At 41.8% G+C, this 17391-nt stretch overlaps 1 protein-coding gene across 2 annotated transcripts; it reads left to right on the top strand.

The window, feature by feature from the left end:
* The first annotated feature begins 151 nt into the window (after window positions 1–151).
* On the top strand, window positions 152–15956 carry LOC139557462 (dnaJ homolog subfamily C member 11). Of its 2 annotated transcripts, none has more exons than XM_071372280.1 (16): window positions 152–283; window positions 932–1061; window positions 1236–1309; window positions 1455–1556; window positions 1647–1775; window positions 1894–2016; window positions 2196–2269; window positions 2466–2655; window positions 2763–2848; window positions 3000–3116; window positions 13936–14091; window positions 14333–14402; window positions 14590–14647; window positions 14759–14901; window positions 15194–15323; window positions 15470–15956. In XM_071372280.1, the coding sequence occupies exons 1-16, from the start codon at window positions 212–214 to the stop codon at window positions 15493–15495; spliced, it is 1680 nt and encodes a 559-aa protein (XP_071228381.1). In that variant the 5' UTR covers window positions 152–211; the 3' UTR covers window positions 15496–15956. The 2 variants fall into 2 exon arrangements, with proteins under 2 accessions (XP_071228381.1, XP_071228383.1); XM_071372282.1 differs by having other exon boundaries at window positions 177–271.
* Window positions 15957–17391: the final 1435 nt, after the last annotated feature.

Here is a 17391-nt window from a genome sequence, read left to right as displayed (position 1 = left end):
CCCGTTTGAGGCACATTATGGATCAAATTGATTTATATAGCCTAATTTGCGCGATTAAAAGTTATTTCTAATATTTCTGGTGCGCTGGTTTTGGACGCTGTCAAAAATGTTTATAGGCGCGCTTGATAAAGACATCCAGTCCACAAGGTGGCAACAACAGCGTAAGTGTTGCACAGAGACATAGCGGAAGTGGAGATGAAAGGTTGTAAACATGGCGCCGGCCTTGGAAGACGATGAAATCGACAACAACGATTACTATTCTTTACTTAATGTCAGAAGAGAGGTAGTGCATGTTTGGATCCTGTTGGATGTGTTTGTGTGGATGTTTTGAGAAGTGTTTTCATAGTCGGTTTGATTAATTTGTTAAAGTTTTCTGGAACAAATTGAAGCGGCTTCCCGTTTTGCTATCCAGCTAAGCTAGCTAGCTAAGTCAGTTGACCCTCGCTTATCATTGATTTCGGACTGTTCTGTAAAATGTGGCTAGCGTAAGGCAATATTTATAGAATTTAAGAGGATGCGCCCTGGTAAAGCCTGCCACTGGCACCAGAAGCCAAACATCCCAACTCTCTCCACTAGAACCAAATCCAGTAACTGTCAGGATGCCACTGCTCACGAGAGGTTTGGTTCTGAGTAGACGAGAAAATGCCCAGCTTTCAAATGCATGCAAGTTTGTTTCTGCCAAGCAAAGACTAGCTGCTTGGCTTGCCACCCGTCATAGTCAGGCCTCAATTCCAGCATCTCATTTTAGGTGTTGTCACTTTTAAACCTATTTGTAAAGATGTATATGTCTACTTGCAATGTCAAAGAAGCCAAGGCAACACTGCACTGAACTTAGTGACTTTGCATAACTGTAAGTGGAATCATATTAACTAACTAGTACATACTTACAAGTAAGTTGACATTCTCACTTTTTCTTCTGTTCGTCCATTAGGCGACACAGGAGGAGCTGAAGGGATCATACAGGCGACTGTGCATGCTCTACCACCCAGACAAGCACAGAGACCCAGAATTAAAGAGGCAGGCAGAACAGCTCTTTAACCTAGTGCATCAAGCTTATGAGGGTAAGATGAATCCTAGACTGGGACTTCATGTCATTTACCATCATGATTTTGCTCTGTTTCAGCTGAACATTTAGCTCAACTTACCTATTATTGTCTCTGCCCAGGATTGTATGCAGGATTGTATGCATGTGTACCTTTCATTGAAACTGATCAGTTGCATGTTTCTCGCTGTAGTCCTAAGTGACCCACAGTTACGAGCCATCTATGACATCTATGGCAAGAGAGGGCTGGATGTTGAAGGATGGGAGGTTAGTCCAGCAGTTTCTCATTGGCTTGTATTTATAACATACATAGGCTACTGTGGCATGAAAAGTACTATATATTTTCATTGTCAAGGTAATGAGTGTCGCTGATCATCAGGCAGCAATGGCTCAAATGGTATACTGATTCCAGGTGGTGGAGAGAAAAAGAACTCCAGTAGAGATCCGAGAGGAGTTTGAGCGTCTGCAGAGAGAGAGGGAGGAGAGACGGCTACAGCAGAGGACCAATCCCAAGGTTTGTGTGTGTTGCTAATGTATTAGTAACTATATGACTGAAACCCTGCTATTACATGATCAATTATTAATGTGATGGTGTCTCATTCAGGGGATGATCAGTGTGGGTGTAGATGCCACAGACCTCTTTGATCGCTATGAGGAGGATTACAAGGTTTTGCCCGGAGGGGGCTTCCCACATGTTGAGATCAACAAGATGCACATATCACAATCCATAGAGGTAATAGAAAAGCTTGAAATGGGTTTGAAAATGGGGAAAAGTCACTGTGGGTAAAAGTATGGCTGATGGACCATCACATTGGATAATCAGGAGTATTGTTATTTGTTACCTACTGCAGGCCCCCCTCACCACCACAGACACAGCTGTTCTCTCTGGCTCCCTGTCAACCCACAACGGAAACGGAGGAGGAAACATTAACCTGGCACTACGGAGAGTCACCTCTGCTAAGGGATGGGGGGAGGTCAGGAACCACTTAATCATTTACAATTTCTACCTACATATCACTCACACACACTGCAAGCTAGTGCTTTCACATGCTCACACACCTACACTACATAAAACAAACAATTATCACATTTGTGTTTTATTTTACACTGAGTAGTCCAATGTGAGAGCTTATATATTTGTGTACCTATCCAGGTAGAGTTCGGGGCAGGAGACTCACACGGGCCCCTCTTAGGAATGAAGATATTCCGCAACCTCACTGCTCGCTGGTAAGTCAAGATTCCAGAACATTTTCTAATCTGTAAAGCTGCATCCAATTGTGTTTGGGCTATAGTTGAATCAGAAAAGACATACAGTAGAATGAAAGTTGTTTTTCTCCAGTCTGAAGACCTATACTGAAGAATGACTGTTGTTTTTCTCCAGTCTGAAGACCTATACTGAAGAATGACTGTTGTTTTTCTCCAGCTTTGTGACTGCTCAGTGTGGACTCCAGTTCTCATCCCGGGGCGTGCGACCTGGTTGCACCACGGTGCTGGCTCGGCACCTGGACAAGAACACCATGGGTTACCTGCAATGGCGCTGGGGCACCCAGTCTTCCATGAACACCAGCATCGTCAGGGACACCAAGACCAGCCACTTCACCTTTGCCATGCAGGTCAGCATAAGATCATTATATACAGCAATTGTAGTATAAGAAGGGACTATCTGTTGTGGATGTATTCTCCATTTCCTCTCCTAACTGTATTTGTTGGCCCTCTGCAGCTTGGGATCCCTCACTCCTTCATGATGATGAGCTACCAGTACAAGTTCCAGGACGATGAACAGACCAAGGTCAAGGGCTCAATCAAGTATGTCCACTTCATGATAAGATTTTAGCCTTTGTTTATTTTGGTAAATGAAGGCCATTGAATCTTAGAACTGAAACCTTTATTATAAATCATCATGTCAGGCCACTGACAACATGGGAAGACTTGCTGACTGTCTGTCATTGTCTTGTAGATCAGGCTTTTTTGGGACAGTGGTGGAGTACGGTGCAGAGAGGAAGATCAGTCGGCACAGTGTCCTGGGGGCAACCGTCAGTGTAGGAGTACCTCAAGGAGTCTCCCTCAAGATAAAGTAAGTATGGCTCAGTTTTCTTCTAGGTGTGCCGAAACGTTGGTTGCTATACTAATTAAATGTTTGGGAGCATAATTATTGTGCAACTTTTAATTTTTATGGTTTACTCTCCCTTAAACAGCACCTCTATACAACATTTTCCGTCAGCTTATGCATTTTACTAGTAAATTTTCCTTTTAACCTAACTATCTCAGTACAGTAGTTGTTGGCACAAGGCATCTGGGTTGTTCTTGAATTGTGGTGGCATGGCATATTGGAAAATATTTACTTTATTTTTCAAGATTGTTTTAGTTAAATGTATTTGATATCTTACCCTTCTAAATCAGCTAATATGGTAGATTAAAGACTTTAAATATTTTTATCATATCATTGTGCCACCAGTAGGAGTAGTAACACCAGAGACACATTTTAGGTAATTAAGGATTTTCTAAAATGGAGGTCACAGGTGCTCAAAGCTAAGGTCGTTAACCCTTTGAAAATAATTTACTGAAGTGATATCATTGATCATGTAATTTCCCTTCATTTAAATTGAGGAACACCAATGACGCTTTGCATTTAGACACACCAAATTATCAATGGAATCCTAAAATGTATTACATGCTAAAATAGTGTGATTAGCTAATTCTTTTCTTTCAAATATACCCCTCCCCTGATAAGGTTGCCACTGGAGTGAATGCTCAAGGCCCTTATATCTTTTTAATTAGTGATTTTCAAGGTGGTAACACCAATGACATAAAACGTAGGGACACATAGTTATATTTTTTATTATTAATATATTAAATAATAGATATCTCTATATCCCCCAAAACCTGTCACTACTACTCTGCAAAGAGTAGTAACTATGCAAACAGTAAAACTGAGAAAAATGGCATTAAAGTTTTCTGAACTCTGAGCCTGATGGTAAACCGTAGTAACTGGAGTCAAAACACAGTTGGACAAAGACAGGGTGCAGTAGCTTCACTTAGTAACAACAATGATTGACAGCCATCATAGATGGTAACGACATCTTGATGTGACAGACGTTGGTTTAGCATATTTGAACTTGACTGGCGCTGTGCAGTAAAGAACGGAGTCAGGCAGCACACGAGTGATATTCCGACTACTTTGCCTATCCTATTTGCTATAGTCTATTTGAGTAAAAGTTATATACAGAAAGCAAAAGAGGAATGTAGGCTATACAGAGCACAAAATGTCCAGTCAGAAAATATTGTTTCTCTGTCGGATTCATGGGTGTCTAGGGCCCTCAAACTCAACTCTGGACCTCGAAGCCAGTTCCACTGCGTTTTTTCATTGTTCCCCTCTAATCACGGACTGAATTAGACCTCGGACACCAGGTGTGTACAATTAATAATCAGGTAGAACAGAACCAGCAGGCTTCGGAACTCGTAGGGTAAGAGTTAAATACCCCATGGTCTAGGGTTTACCGAGAATGGTGCGACAATACAAAAGCAATCAGTTAGCAACAGTCCTGTGTGCGAAAACAACTCGTTGATGAGAGGTCGAAGGAGAAAGGCAGGAATCGTGCAAGCTAACTGGTGGGCCACAAAGAGGCAAATGTGCTTTTGCAGCGGATGGCCATACCGGGTTCCACTCCTCAGCTAAAAATAAGAAAAGGTGACTCCAGTGGGCATGCGATCACCAACACTGGACAATTGAGGAGTGGAAAAACATTGCCTGGTTTGACGAATCCCGATTCCTGTCTAATAATCATGCTGTTTAATCAGCTTCTTGATATGCAACACCTGTCGGATAGATGGATTATCTTGGCAAATGACAAATGCTCACTTACAAGGATGTAAACAAATTTGTGCACAAGCTTTTTGTGCATATGGAAAATGTCTGGGATCTTTTATTTCTGCTCATGAAACATGGGACCAACACTTTACATTGCATTTTATATTTTTGTTCAGTATAGTTCATCCACAATACTAACCTAAATGAGTGAAAAGGAAGCCTGTACAGAATATTTTTTTTCCAAAACATACATCCTGTTTGCAAAAAGGCACTAAAGTAAAACTGCAAAACGTGGCAAAGAAATGTAACTTTATGTCCTGAATACAAAGCGTTGGATTTGCCCAAAATGTAACATAACACATCACTGAGTACCATATTTTTAAGCATAGTGGTGGCTGCATTGTGTTATGGGAATGAACTAGGGAATCTTTTGGGGATAAACATAAATGGAATAGAGCTAAGCAAAGGCAAAATCTTAGAGGAAAACCTGCTCTCCAACAGACACTTGGAGACAAAATGTACCTTTCAGGAGGAGAGTAACCTAAAACACAAGGCCAACTATACACTGGAGTTGCTTACCAAAATGACATTGAATGTTCCTGAGTGGCCTAGTTTTGACTTAAATCGTCTTGAAAATCTGACAAAACTTAAATGACTGTCTAGCAATTATCAACAACCAACTTGACAGAGCTTGAATAATTTATATGTGCTAATATTGTACAATCCAGGTGTGCAAAGCTCTTACATGCTGACCAGACCGGATGCGTCGTGTGCGCGAGCGTTGCAAAATAAATGTACACATGTTATTCAATCATTCCACTCGCACTGCTCGCTAGCGTCTGTGTGGCCAGGTGCTAAAATAGAACTTGCTTCTATTTGTGACGCTCGACGCGCTGCAAGTTCTGCCTCTCCCATCTTCTCATTGGTTTTTAGGAGCATATACCCACGTGGGTGATTGAAAGTTGAACTGCGGTCCACACTCCAGTCAGTTGTGATAATGTATCTTTTAAAGTTGGTGCCAGTCCAAAGAAGAAGAAGCCTGAAGGAGGAGAGATTACTAGAAAACAAACGTTTACACTTTTATCTGTAGATTAATTGTCGGATTAGAGGGCATTGTGCATTTCAGGTAAAATAACAACCCAATGTTTATATACCAGGACAAATTAGCTAGCAACAGCAAGCTAGCTAGCTAAATTGCCATAAATGTTTAATGCTTTTCGACTTGTCCCCAAATTAATATAATTGGTTGAGAGTTCGTTTTGATATTTCAACCTGCATGTCCTGATCGCGTCTGGTGTGGGCGGATAAAATCAATGCATGCAGACGTGCGGTCTGGTCATCATGTTAGACTTACCCAGAAAGATTCACAGCTGTAAACAATCGCTGCCTAAGGTGATTCTAACATGTATTGACTTAGTGGTGTAAATACTTATGTAAATTAGATTTCTGTATTACAATACATTTGGAAAATTTTGAAATACATAGTTTCACTGTCATTATGGGGTAATGTGTGTAGATGGGCGAGAATTTTTTTGAACTCCATTTTGAATTCCGGCTGTAACACAACAACATGTGGAATAAGTCAAGGGCTATGAATACTTTCTGAAGGCACTGTAGATACATTTGCAAAAAAAAATCTAGTGTGGGCCTTGTGTTCTAAAAATAAGAGCGGAGGATGAGGCAAATAAAGCAATTATTATCCAATTCTGAAGACGGTAGACTTTGCTTCTCTCCAGCCCATGATTTATAACCTAACTCACTACAGCAAGACAGCCTGTTCCTCACCAGTTGACTATCACTTTGCTCCGTCATGTGCGTGCCACACAGACACACACAATCGTATGAATTTAGTTAGAGAAAACGATTCCTGTAAACATGCCCTGCTACAAGCAGGTAGCAAGTTATGGATGAACCTGAAATGTGACATATTTGAATGAAGAATGTCATCTTTTTGGCTAACCGCATTGGAACAGTCTTGTCTTTTAGGACATGAACTGGCAGAAAAGGTTTAAGCAATGTATAGTGCCATTGTTTTCAGGAAGGTGTACCATGGCGATAGGAGGGACAGGAGTCAGACAAAGGGCAGGGCTGCCAAATGTGTAGTTACAGCTGTTTGCAATTCTACGACAGTACTCATTACTGGGAGGGAGGCGAAGTATTTGCTTGCTCACCCGAAGTACTTAAAGGTAGAGTCAGCTAAATGATGTTGCAGGGGCAGCACCGCAGATTGCGATGACCTCGCTCTCGCGCACACACTGCGCATGTGCACGGGTTCACTTTACGCTCTTACAATGTGGTTACCACCGGACAAAACAGCCGAAGTTTTGCCTCGTACTCCAACTTTCTTAGTTGTTGCGTAAATTGACCTACTATGCTGCTTACTTTGTGCATCCACGTCATATCGTTGACTCCAACTTTAAAACAATTTATAAAGGTAAGGACTTGCGGTATGTTTAATCATTGATAAATAGTTCAATATGAACAAAAACATGATATACAGTACATTCGGAAAGAAGGAGATAAAATGTTATTGGTCACATACACATGTTTAGCAGATGTTATTGCGGGTGTAGCGAAATGCTTGTGCTTCTAGTTCCGACAATGCAGCAATATATAACAATTTCACAACAAATACTTAATACACAGAAATCTAAGTAAAGGAATTGAATTAAGAATATATAAATATATGGACGAGTAATGTCAGAACGGCATAGACTAAGATACAGTAGATAGTATAGAATACAGTACACACATGAGATGAGTAATGCAAGATATGTAAACATTATTAAAGTGACATAAAGTGACTAGTGTTCCATTTATTAAAGTGGCCAATTATTTCAAGTCTGTATGTAGGCAGCAGCCTCGCTGTGCTAGTGATGGCTATTTAACTTTTACTGCCTCAGAAACCCGGATCCGGGAGCACCCCCCACCCCCCACACACTGATTAGCATAGATAGCATAGCTTCAGAAGTAGATAGTAGCATCTAAATATCATTAAATCACAAGTCCAAGACACCAGATGAAAGATACAGATCTTGTGAATAAAGCCACCATTTCAGATTTTTAAAATGTTTTACAGGGAAGACAAAATATGTAAATCTATTAGCTAAACACGTTAGCAAAATACACCACTATTCTAACTCCATCAGTTTCTTACTCCTTCAGGTGCTATCACCAATTCGGCTCAACTAAGATATTGATAGCCAATAACCTATAAAAAAAACCATCAGATGACAGTCTGATAACATATTCATGGTATAGGATAGTTTTTGTTAGAAAAAAGTGCATATTTCAGGTAGAAATCACAGTTTACAATTGCACCGACCATCACAAATCCACTAGAATTACTAGATAGAGCAACGTGTATGACCAATTTACTCATCATAAAACATTTCATAAAAATAGACAAAGCATAGCAATGGAAAGACCCAGTTCTTGTGATTTCAGACCATATTTCAGATTTTCTAAGCGTTTTTCAGCGAAAACACAATAAATCGATAAGTTAGCATACTACATGTTCCAACGTTACCAGAGCATCGATTCCAGCCAAAGAGCGCTATAACGTAACCACCGCCAAAAGATATTAATTTTTTCACTAACCTTCTCAGAATTCTTCCGATGACACTCCTGTAACATCATTTTACAACATACATATACAGTTTGTTCGAAAAGGTGCATATTTAGCCATACAAAACCGTGGTTACACAATGAAAATACTAGGAAATCAAGCCTCAATATGTCTGACGTCATCTATCAGAGTGATCTAGTTTAATTAAAAGCTAATCATATACTTGACTAAAAAATACAGGGTTGACAGGAATCGAAAGACAAATTAGTTCTTAATGCAACCGCTGATTTACATTTTTAAAATTATCCTTACTTTTCAATACAGGGTTGGCCAAGTGAAGCTATACCAAACAAAATGGCGATGTATGCGTTTAAAATATTTCGACAGAAACACGGTTTATCATATTAAATATTGCTTACTTTGAGCTGATCTTCCATCATATTCTTGGGCAATGTATCCTTTCTATGTTATAAACGTCTTTTGGTCGATAGATGTCCTCTGTCCTTCGAAATGTCCATCACCAACGACCGACACCCTAAAGCGTGTCCAAACTTTCAGAGTGCACGACAAAGAAATTCCTCAAAATCGCACTAAACGGATATAAATTGATATAAAACGGTTAAAATTCACTACATTATGATGTTTTTAACAACTATAACGACTGAAAACATGACCGGAGAAATACTGCTGGTTAGAAAACGATTTGGAACGAGGCAGGTCCGATGGCCTTCACGCTTGAGGCGCACGTTGAGAAAGAGGGGTCTCTGTACATTTTTGTCATTTATAATGGCTGTGAACGTCCCATAGACTTCATTGAAAACGTGATGACGTACAGACACCCAGAGGAAGACGTAGGTAGTGTCGGTTTCTTCATAGCATTCACTGTGGCCTTATAAACAGACCCCAGATCAGAGGTAAAAATTTCTGAAATCTGAACCCTGTCATGAAAAGTGCTGTAGAAATTGTTCTGTACCACTCAGAGACAAAATTTCAACTCCTATAGAAACTATAGACTGTTTTCTATCCAATAATAACAATAATATGCATATTGTACGATCAAGAATTGAGTACGAGGCAGTTTAATTTGGAAATGTAAAAAAAAAAATAATGCTAACAGCTCCCCCTATTGACAAAAGGTTAACAGTCTGATAGCCTTTTAGAGAGAAGCTATTTTTCAGTCTCTCAATCCCAGTTTTAATGCACCTGTACTGACCTTGCCTTCTGGAGGATAGCGGGGTGAACAGTTAGTGGTTCGGGTGGTTGTTGTCCTTTGATCTTTTTAGCCTTCCTGTGACATTGGGTGCTGTAGGTGTCCTGGAGGGCAGGTAGTGTGCCCCCAGGGATGCGTTGTGCAGACCGCATCACCCTCTGGAGAGCCATGCGGTTGTGGGCGGTGCAGTTGCCGTACCAGGCGGTGATGCAGCCTGACAAGATGCTCTCAATTGTGCATCTGTAAAGGTTTTAGGTGACAAGCCAACCGGTCAGGATGCTCTCGATTGTGCAGCTGTAGAACATTTTGAGGATCTGGGGACCCATGACAAATCTTTTCAGTCTCCTGAGGGGGAAAGGTGTTGTCATGCCCTCTTCACGACTGTCTTGGTGTGTTTGGACCATGATAGTTCGTTGGTGATGTGGACACAAAGGAACTTGAATCTCTCGACCCGCTCCACTACAGCCCAGTCGATGTTAATGTGGGCCTGTTCGGCCCGCCTTTTCCTGTAGTCCACGATCAGCTCCTTTGTCTTGCGCACATTGAGGGAGAGGTTGTTGTCCTAGCACCACACTGCCAGGTCTCTGACCTCCCTATAGGCTGTCTCATCATTGTCGGTAACCAGGCCTACCACTGTTGTCATCAGCAAACTTAATGATGGTGTTAGTCGTGGGTGAACAGGGAGTACAGGAGGGGACCCCTGTAGGGCCCCAGTGTTGAGGATCAGCGTGGCAGACATGTTGCCTACCCTTACCACCTGGATCCAGTTGCAGAGGGAGGTGTTTAGTACTAGGGTCCTTAGCTTAGTGATGAGCTTTGTGGGCACTATGGTGTTGAACGCTGAGCTGTAGTCAATGAACAGCATTCTCACACAGATGTTCCTTTGGTCCAAGTGGGAAAGGGCAGTGTTGAGTGCAATAGAGATTGCATCATCTGTTGATCTGTTGGGGTGGTATGTGAATTGGAGTGGGTCTAGGGTGTCCGGGAATGCTGTTGTGAGCCATGACCAGCCTTTCAAAGCACTTCATGGCTACTGACATGAGTGCTACGGGGTGGTAATCATTTATGCAAGTTACCTTTGCTTCCTTGGGCACAGGGACTATGGTGGTGTGCTTGAAACATGTAGATATTACAGACTCGATCAGGCAGAGGTTGAAAATGTCAGTGAAGACACTTGCCAGTTGGTCCGCACATGCCCTGAGTACACTTCCTGGTAATCCGTCTGGCTCCGCTGTCTTGTTAATGTTGACCTGTTTAAAGGTCTTGCTCACATCGGCTACCGAGTGTTATCACACAGTTGTCCGGAACAGCTGGTGCCCTAATGCATGCTTCAATGTTGCTTGCCTTGAAGCGAGCATAAAAGGCATTTAGCATGTCTGGTACGCTCGCGTCACTGGGCAGCTCGTGGCTGAGTTTCCCTTTGTAGTCCGTAATAGTTTTCAGGCCCTAGCATATCCAACGAGCGTCAGAGCCGGTGTAGTTGGATTCAATCTTAATCCTGTATTGACGCTTTGCGTGTTTGATGGTTTGTCTCAGGGCCTAGTGGGATTTCTTACAGGTGTTCGGATTGAAAGAGGCAGCTCTAGCCTATAGCTCGATGCGGATGTTACCTGTAATCCATGACTTCTGGTTGGGATATGTACGTACGATCACTGTGGTGGGGACGTCGTCGAAGCACTTATTGATGAAGCCGTTGACTGAGGTGGTATACTCCTCAATGCCATTGGCTGAATCCCGGAACATATTCCAGTATGGGCAAGCAAAACTGTCCTGTAGCCTAGAATCCACATCATCTTACCACTTCTGCATTGAGTGAGTCGCTGGTGCTTCCTGCTTTAGGTTTTGCTTGTAACCAGAAATCAGGAGGATAGAATTATGGTCAGATTTGCCAAAGGGAGGGCGAGCTTCGTATGCAGATTTGTAAACCGGATTTAAGTTTGCCTGCATTAAAGTCCCCGGCCACTAGGGGCACCGCTTCTGGATGGGCAGTTTTCTTGTTTGCTTATGGCCTTCTATAGTGCGGTCTTAGTGCCAGCATCATTTTTTTGGTGGTATATAGACAGCTGCGAATAATATAGATAGTGGTCTACAGCTTATCATAAGGTGCTCTACCTCAGGCAAGCAATACCTCGAGACTTCTTTAATATTAGACATCGCGCACCAGCTGTTATTGACAAATAGACACAGCCCCGCCCCTTGTCTTACCAGACGTAGCTTCTCTGTCCTGCCAATGCATGGAAAATCCCGCCATTGTCGTTGTTCAGCCACGACTCAGTGAAACATAAGATATTACAGTTTTTAATGTCCCGTTGGTAGGATAGTCTTGATCGTATATCATCCATTTTGTTTTCCAATGATTGCACGTTGGCCAATAGAACGGATGGTAGTGGAGGTTTACTCACTCACCTACGAATTCTCAGAAGGCACCCTGACCTCCGCCCGCTTTTTCGCTGTCTTCACGCAAATGACAGGAATTTGGGCCCGTTCGCGAGAAAGCACTATATCCTTCGCGTCAGACTTGTTAAAGAAAACATCTTCGTCCAGTTCGAGGTGAGTAATCACTGTTCTGATGTCCAGAAGTTATTTTCGGTCATAAGAGATGGTAGCAGAAACATAATGTACAAAATAAGTAAAAAAATAAGTAACAAACAATACAAAAAAACTAACAAAACAGCACATTGGTTAGGAGCCCGTAAACGCCAGCCATCCCCTCCGGCGCCATTCTAGTGGACTCTTCCTAGAGCTGGCTGCATTAAAGTGCACCGCTTCTGGATGGGCAGTTTTCTTGTTTACTTATGGCCTTCTATAGTGCGGTCTTAGTGCCAGCACACGAAGCTGAGCAATCGTGTGATAAGGGCCTTGGTCAGAGAGGTGACCATGAACCCAATGGTCACTCTGACAGAGCTCCAGAGTTCCTCTGTGGAAATGGGAGAGCTTTTAGGCCTTTTATGGTAGTGGCCAGACGGAAGACACTCCTCAGTAAAAGACACATGACAGCCCACTTGGAGTTTGCCAAAAGACACCTAAAAGACTCTCAGACCATGAGAAACAAGATTCTATGGTCTGATGAACCCAAGATTGTAATATTTTGCCTGAATGCCAAGCATCACGTCTGGAGGAAACCAGGCACGCTCATCACCTGGCCAATACAATCCCTACAGTGGAGCGTGGTGGTGGCGGCAGCATCATGCTTTGGGGATGTTTTTCAGGTACTGGGAGACTAGTCAGGATTGAGGGAAAGATGATCGGAGCAAAGTACAGAGAGATCCTTGATGAAAACCTGCTCCAGAGCGCTCAGGACCTCAGACTGGGGCAAAGGTTCACCTTTCAACAGGACAACGACTCTAAGCACACAGCTAAGATAATGCAGGAGTGACTTCGAGACAAGTCTCTGAATGTCCTTGAGTGGCCCAGCTAGAGTCCGAACTTGAAGCCGATCAAACATCTCTGGAGAGACCTGAAAATAGCTGTGCAACCTGACAGAGTTTGAGAGGATCTGTAGAGAACAATGGGATAAACTCCCCAAATACAGGTGTGCCAAGCTTGTTGCGTCATATCCAAGAAGACTCACGGCTGTAATCACTGCCAAAGGTGCTTCAACAAAGTACTGAGTAAAGCGTCTGAATACTTAGGTAAATGTTGTATTTCAGTTTTTTATTTTGAATACATTTGATAATAAAAGGCTGTGCGTAATGATGTAGTCCAAATAAAAAACAGTGCTCTCTGTTTCCATTCCATCTCTGTCGATGGTTTTGGCACAAAATGTCTGCAATAAATAGCAAATGTGTCTGCTCTGGTCTTGGTACTTGCACTCTAGCCAACAGTTTGCAGATCCAGTGAAGAGGGTACATCATGAGATTATGGATAACAGCAAGATCATTTGCCAATTGGCAGCCAAGCAGCGATCATCATGTCACCAGCATACAACTGAAGACCCCCAATATTTATTGGAAAGGAGCATTAAGCTCATCACCATGCACTTTCAGCACCCTGTGATGTTCATTATTACTTATTTCTTATGTAGCCTAAAACTCGACATGCTTTTCCAAGTCGTAGTGGGGGGACCCCACAACATTGGTAACGGTGACTGCGGCAAGTTTACGGCGACATTTGTTTCTATCACCAAATGCGCAAGAAAACATTTCCACTGCCATTTGTTGCATGATCTATTTCACCAAACAAAAAAATATCCACACCTGTCTAGCGTATTTGGTTCTGTCGACATTTAGAGTTTACTCAGGTATTTAACTCTCATAAAAATATTTGGATCGAAACATGGTTATTGTTGATGCATCTTATTTGTGCAGGCTGAACCGTGCCAGCCAGACATATTTCTTCCCCATCCATCTGACTGACCAGCTCCTACCCAGTGCAGTGTTCTACGCCACGGTTGGACCACTCATCTTCTACCTCGCTATCCAGAGACTCATCATAAGGCCCTACGTGCGTGCCCAGCAGGAACAGTAAGATTGCCCACATCTACAGTTAATGTCAGTCTGTGTCACTCTGACAGTATTTCAATTGCTCAAAATGCGTACTTACTACTTTCTGTCAACCTACCTAAAACACATAATGGGAAAGTGTGTGATGGCCTTACAGCATCCTAGCTTGGCTTTACTAATAGAAGTAGTAGTAAACAAATTGTGTGCAATGAAATCTTGTAAAGCTCTCCTAATTATTCCATTATTTCTCTCCACTGTATAGGGACCTGGAGAAGCACCGGGAGAGTTCAGCCTCAGACATTGCTAGGAAAAAGCAAGAGGCAGAATCTGCTGTGAGTGCACGATGTCTCCTTATAGACATACAGAAACAATTTCTCCTCATAGACATACATAATGTATATTGGTGTCAAGCAAATACATTTTACACATGATTAAAACACTAGGACTGGATGCTCTATTGGTCTCCTTTTTTGTGTGAATTTTAGCAACTTGATCTGACATCTCTCTTATCTGCTGAAGGTTTTGCTAATGCAGGAGTCTGTGCGCAGGATCATTGAAACTGAGGAATCCAGAATGGGTAAGTAAATGGGCTTCTGTCAGCATCAGAAAACATTAGAAAATATATCAAACTTATATTAAACTAGTTGATTGACTCAACATGCTGACAGGATGTTATGTCCTGGATCAGGTCTCATCATCCTCAACGCTTGGTATGGCAAGTTTGTGACCGACAACAGTCGGAGGCATGAGCGGGCAAAGGTCATTGATGTGTCTGTTCCACTGCAATGCCTGGTGAAGGACTCCAAGCTCATACTCACCGAGGCTACAAAGGTATACAGCTAAAGTTACTGGACTAACTCTATCATAGCTCAGTTGCCCTGAATGTCTGAATACAAAAATTCCCTCTTTTTCTTTTTCTTTTTGCATGACTGAATGCAAAATGTCAGTTGAGTAATTTGTCGATTAACATTTTTCAGATTATGATACTGATCATGGTACTGCTAATGCTACTGCAATTGTGTGATTACAGAAACTCACCTTGAAACTATAAACCGCCTTAGGCGTAGAAAGTAGTGTTGACAGGTCTGTGATGATGACTGATGTTATTGTGTTGTTCTCCCAGACTGGATTACCTGGGTTCTATGACCCCTGTGTGGGGGAGGAGAAGAGCCTGAAAGTCCTGTATCAGTTCCGGGGGGTGATGCATCAAGTTCTCTCCCCTGATGGGGAAGCACTCAGGATACCAAAACAATGTAGGTAGCCTTATCAATGTGTCTGCTAAACTAAATCAGTTACATTTCTTACAATACAGTGTATTTGTATTCAAGATTTTCAATTGAATGTGTTTCATAGATTTGTTCTTGGTTTTGTCATTTCTTTTTTTTCTTTTTTTATGTAGCTCACAGGATTGATGCTGACACATAGGAGCCTCTTTTCTGGACCAAATGGGACATGACACAATGTTAAACTTTGACAATGGATGGACAGACTCGTATTGTAGAGACACGGAGTTACTCGTTGTGCCCTAAAGTCATGCATATCCACCTTCATGTTGTTCATCTAATTATGCCGATGAGACATGTCAGAAATGTACTCAGCAGGGGTTGCCCTTTTGAATGAAATTCAGTCTAAATTCACTCTAAAAATAGGATGGTCATAATCTCGCTTTCCTCAGCCTACAGTAGTCAATGAATCTTTAAAGTACTCCCCTTTCAGGTATGGCTTGTAATGTCTGACTCAGGCACTGCAGTGTTAGTACAGTACTATGTGACCCTATTGAAGGTATGAATGCATCTCTGTATATGCCATATTATTAAAGTCAATATTTTTCAAGCTGAAATAACTCATTTGGGAAATTGAGCTTGAAACAATATTTAGTCACAATATTTAGTTTATTTTTTAACTTTTTTTTTATTAAACAAACTAATGGGCTTTCTGAAATGTAAATAATGATACAAGAGTATAAGGATTATTGGCCTGCACATTTGTACAAAATTATCAAATATTTGTCAAAAGATAAACCCAAAGATGATTGGAAGTGTGCCCCACCTGTATGGTTTGCACTGTCAGGAGATCAATTGATAAGCCTATGACATCTGGGTGCCCAGTGCCTGACCGGTTAGTGCCTAGTGCCTGACCGGTTAGTGAATAGTACAGGGCTGACTATCTCCCTTCTCATGCAGTATAAAATCACACTCTGATACCATGACATACTGGACTTAGAAGTACAGAAAATAACAGACCAGGTGTAGGCCTATATTCAGTTATGTAATTTGAGTGGTTTACTGTTGACATTTTAGACCTAATTCACTGTAGTCAAGTTTTAGGGTAACTTGACAGATGGGAATATATTAGAAAAAGTACACTACCAGTCAAAAGTTTCAGAACACCTATTCATTCCTTGTTCTTTCTTTATTTTTACTATTTTCTACATTGGAGAATAATAGTGAAGCCCTCAAAACTATGAAATAAACATATGGAATCATGTAGTAAACAAAAAAGTGTTAAACAAATCAAAATGTATTTTGTATTTGTTATTATTCAAATAGCCATCCTTTGCCTTGACAGATATGCAAAAACAAACAAAAAATCTCTCAACCAGCTTCACCTGGAATGCTATTCCAACATTCTTGAAGGAGATCCCACATACGCTGAGCACTTGTTGGCTGCTTTTCCTTCACTCTGCGGTCCGACACATCCCAAACCATCTCAATTTGGTTGAGGTCGGGGGATGGTCGAGGCCAGGTGATCTGATCCAGCACTCCTCACTCCTTGGTAAAATAGCCCTTACACAGAATGGAGGTGCTTCTACACCTGCATTGCTTGCTGTTTGGGGTTTTAGGCTGGGTTTGTGTACAGCACTTTGTGACATCAGCTGATGTAAGAAGGGCTTTATGAATAAATTTGATTGATTGATTGTCCTGTTGAAAAACAAATTATAGTCCGGCAAAGCAGATGGGATGGCGTATCACTGCAGAATTCTGTGGTAGCCATGCTGGTTAAGTGTGCCTTGAATTCTAAGTAAATCACAGTGTCAGCAGCAAAGCACCATAACACCACCTCCTCCATGCTTTATGGTGGGAACCACACATGCGGAGATCTTCCGTTCACCTACTCCGTCTCACAAAGACACGGCGGTTGGAACCAAAAATCTCAAATTTGGACTCCAGACCAAAGGACAGATTTCCACCGATCTAATGTCCATTGCTCGTGTTTCTTGGCCCAAGCAAGTCTGTTCTTATTATTGGTGTCCTTTAGTAATGGTTTCTTTGCAGTAATCGACCATGAAGGCCTGATTCACACTGTCTCCTCTGAACAGTT

Source organism: Salvelinus alpinus, chromosome 28 (assembly GCF_045679555.1).
Source record: "Salvelinus alpinus chromosome 28, SLU_Salpinus.1, whole genome shotgun sequence".
Classification (NCBI taxonomy): domain Eukaryota; kingdom Metazoa; phylum Chordata; class Actinopteri; order Salmoniformes; family Salmonidae; genus Salvelinus; species Salvelinus alpinus.
This window is presented reverse-complemented; position numbering and strand designations above follow the sequence as displayed.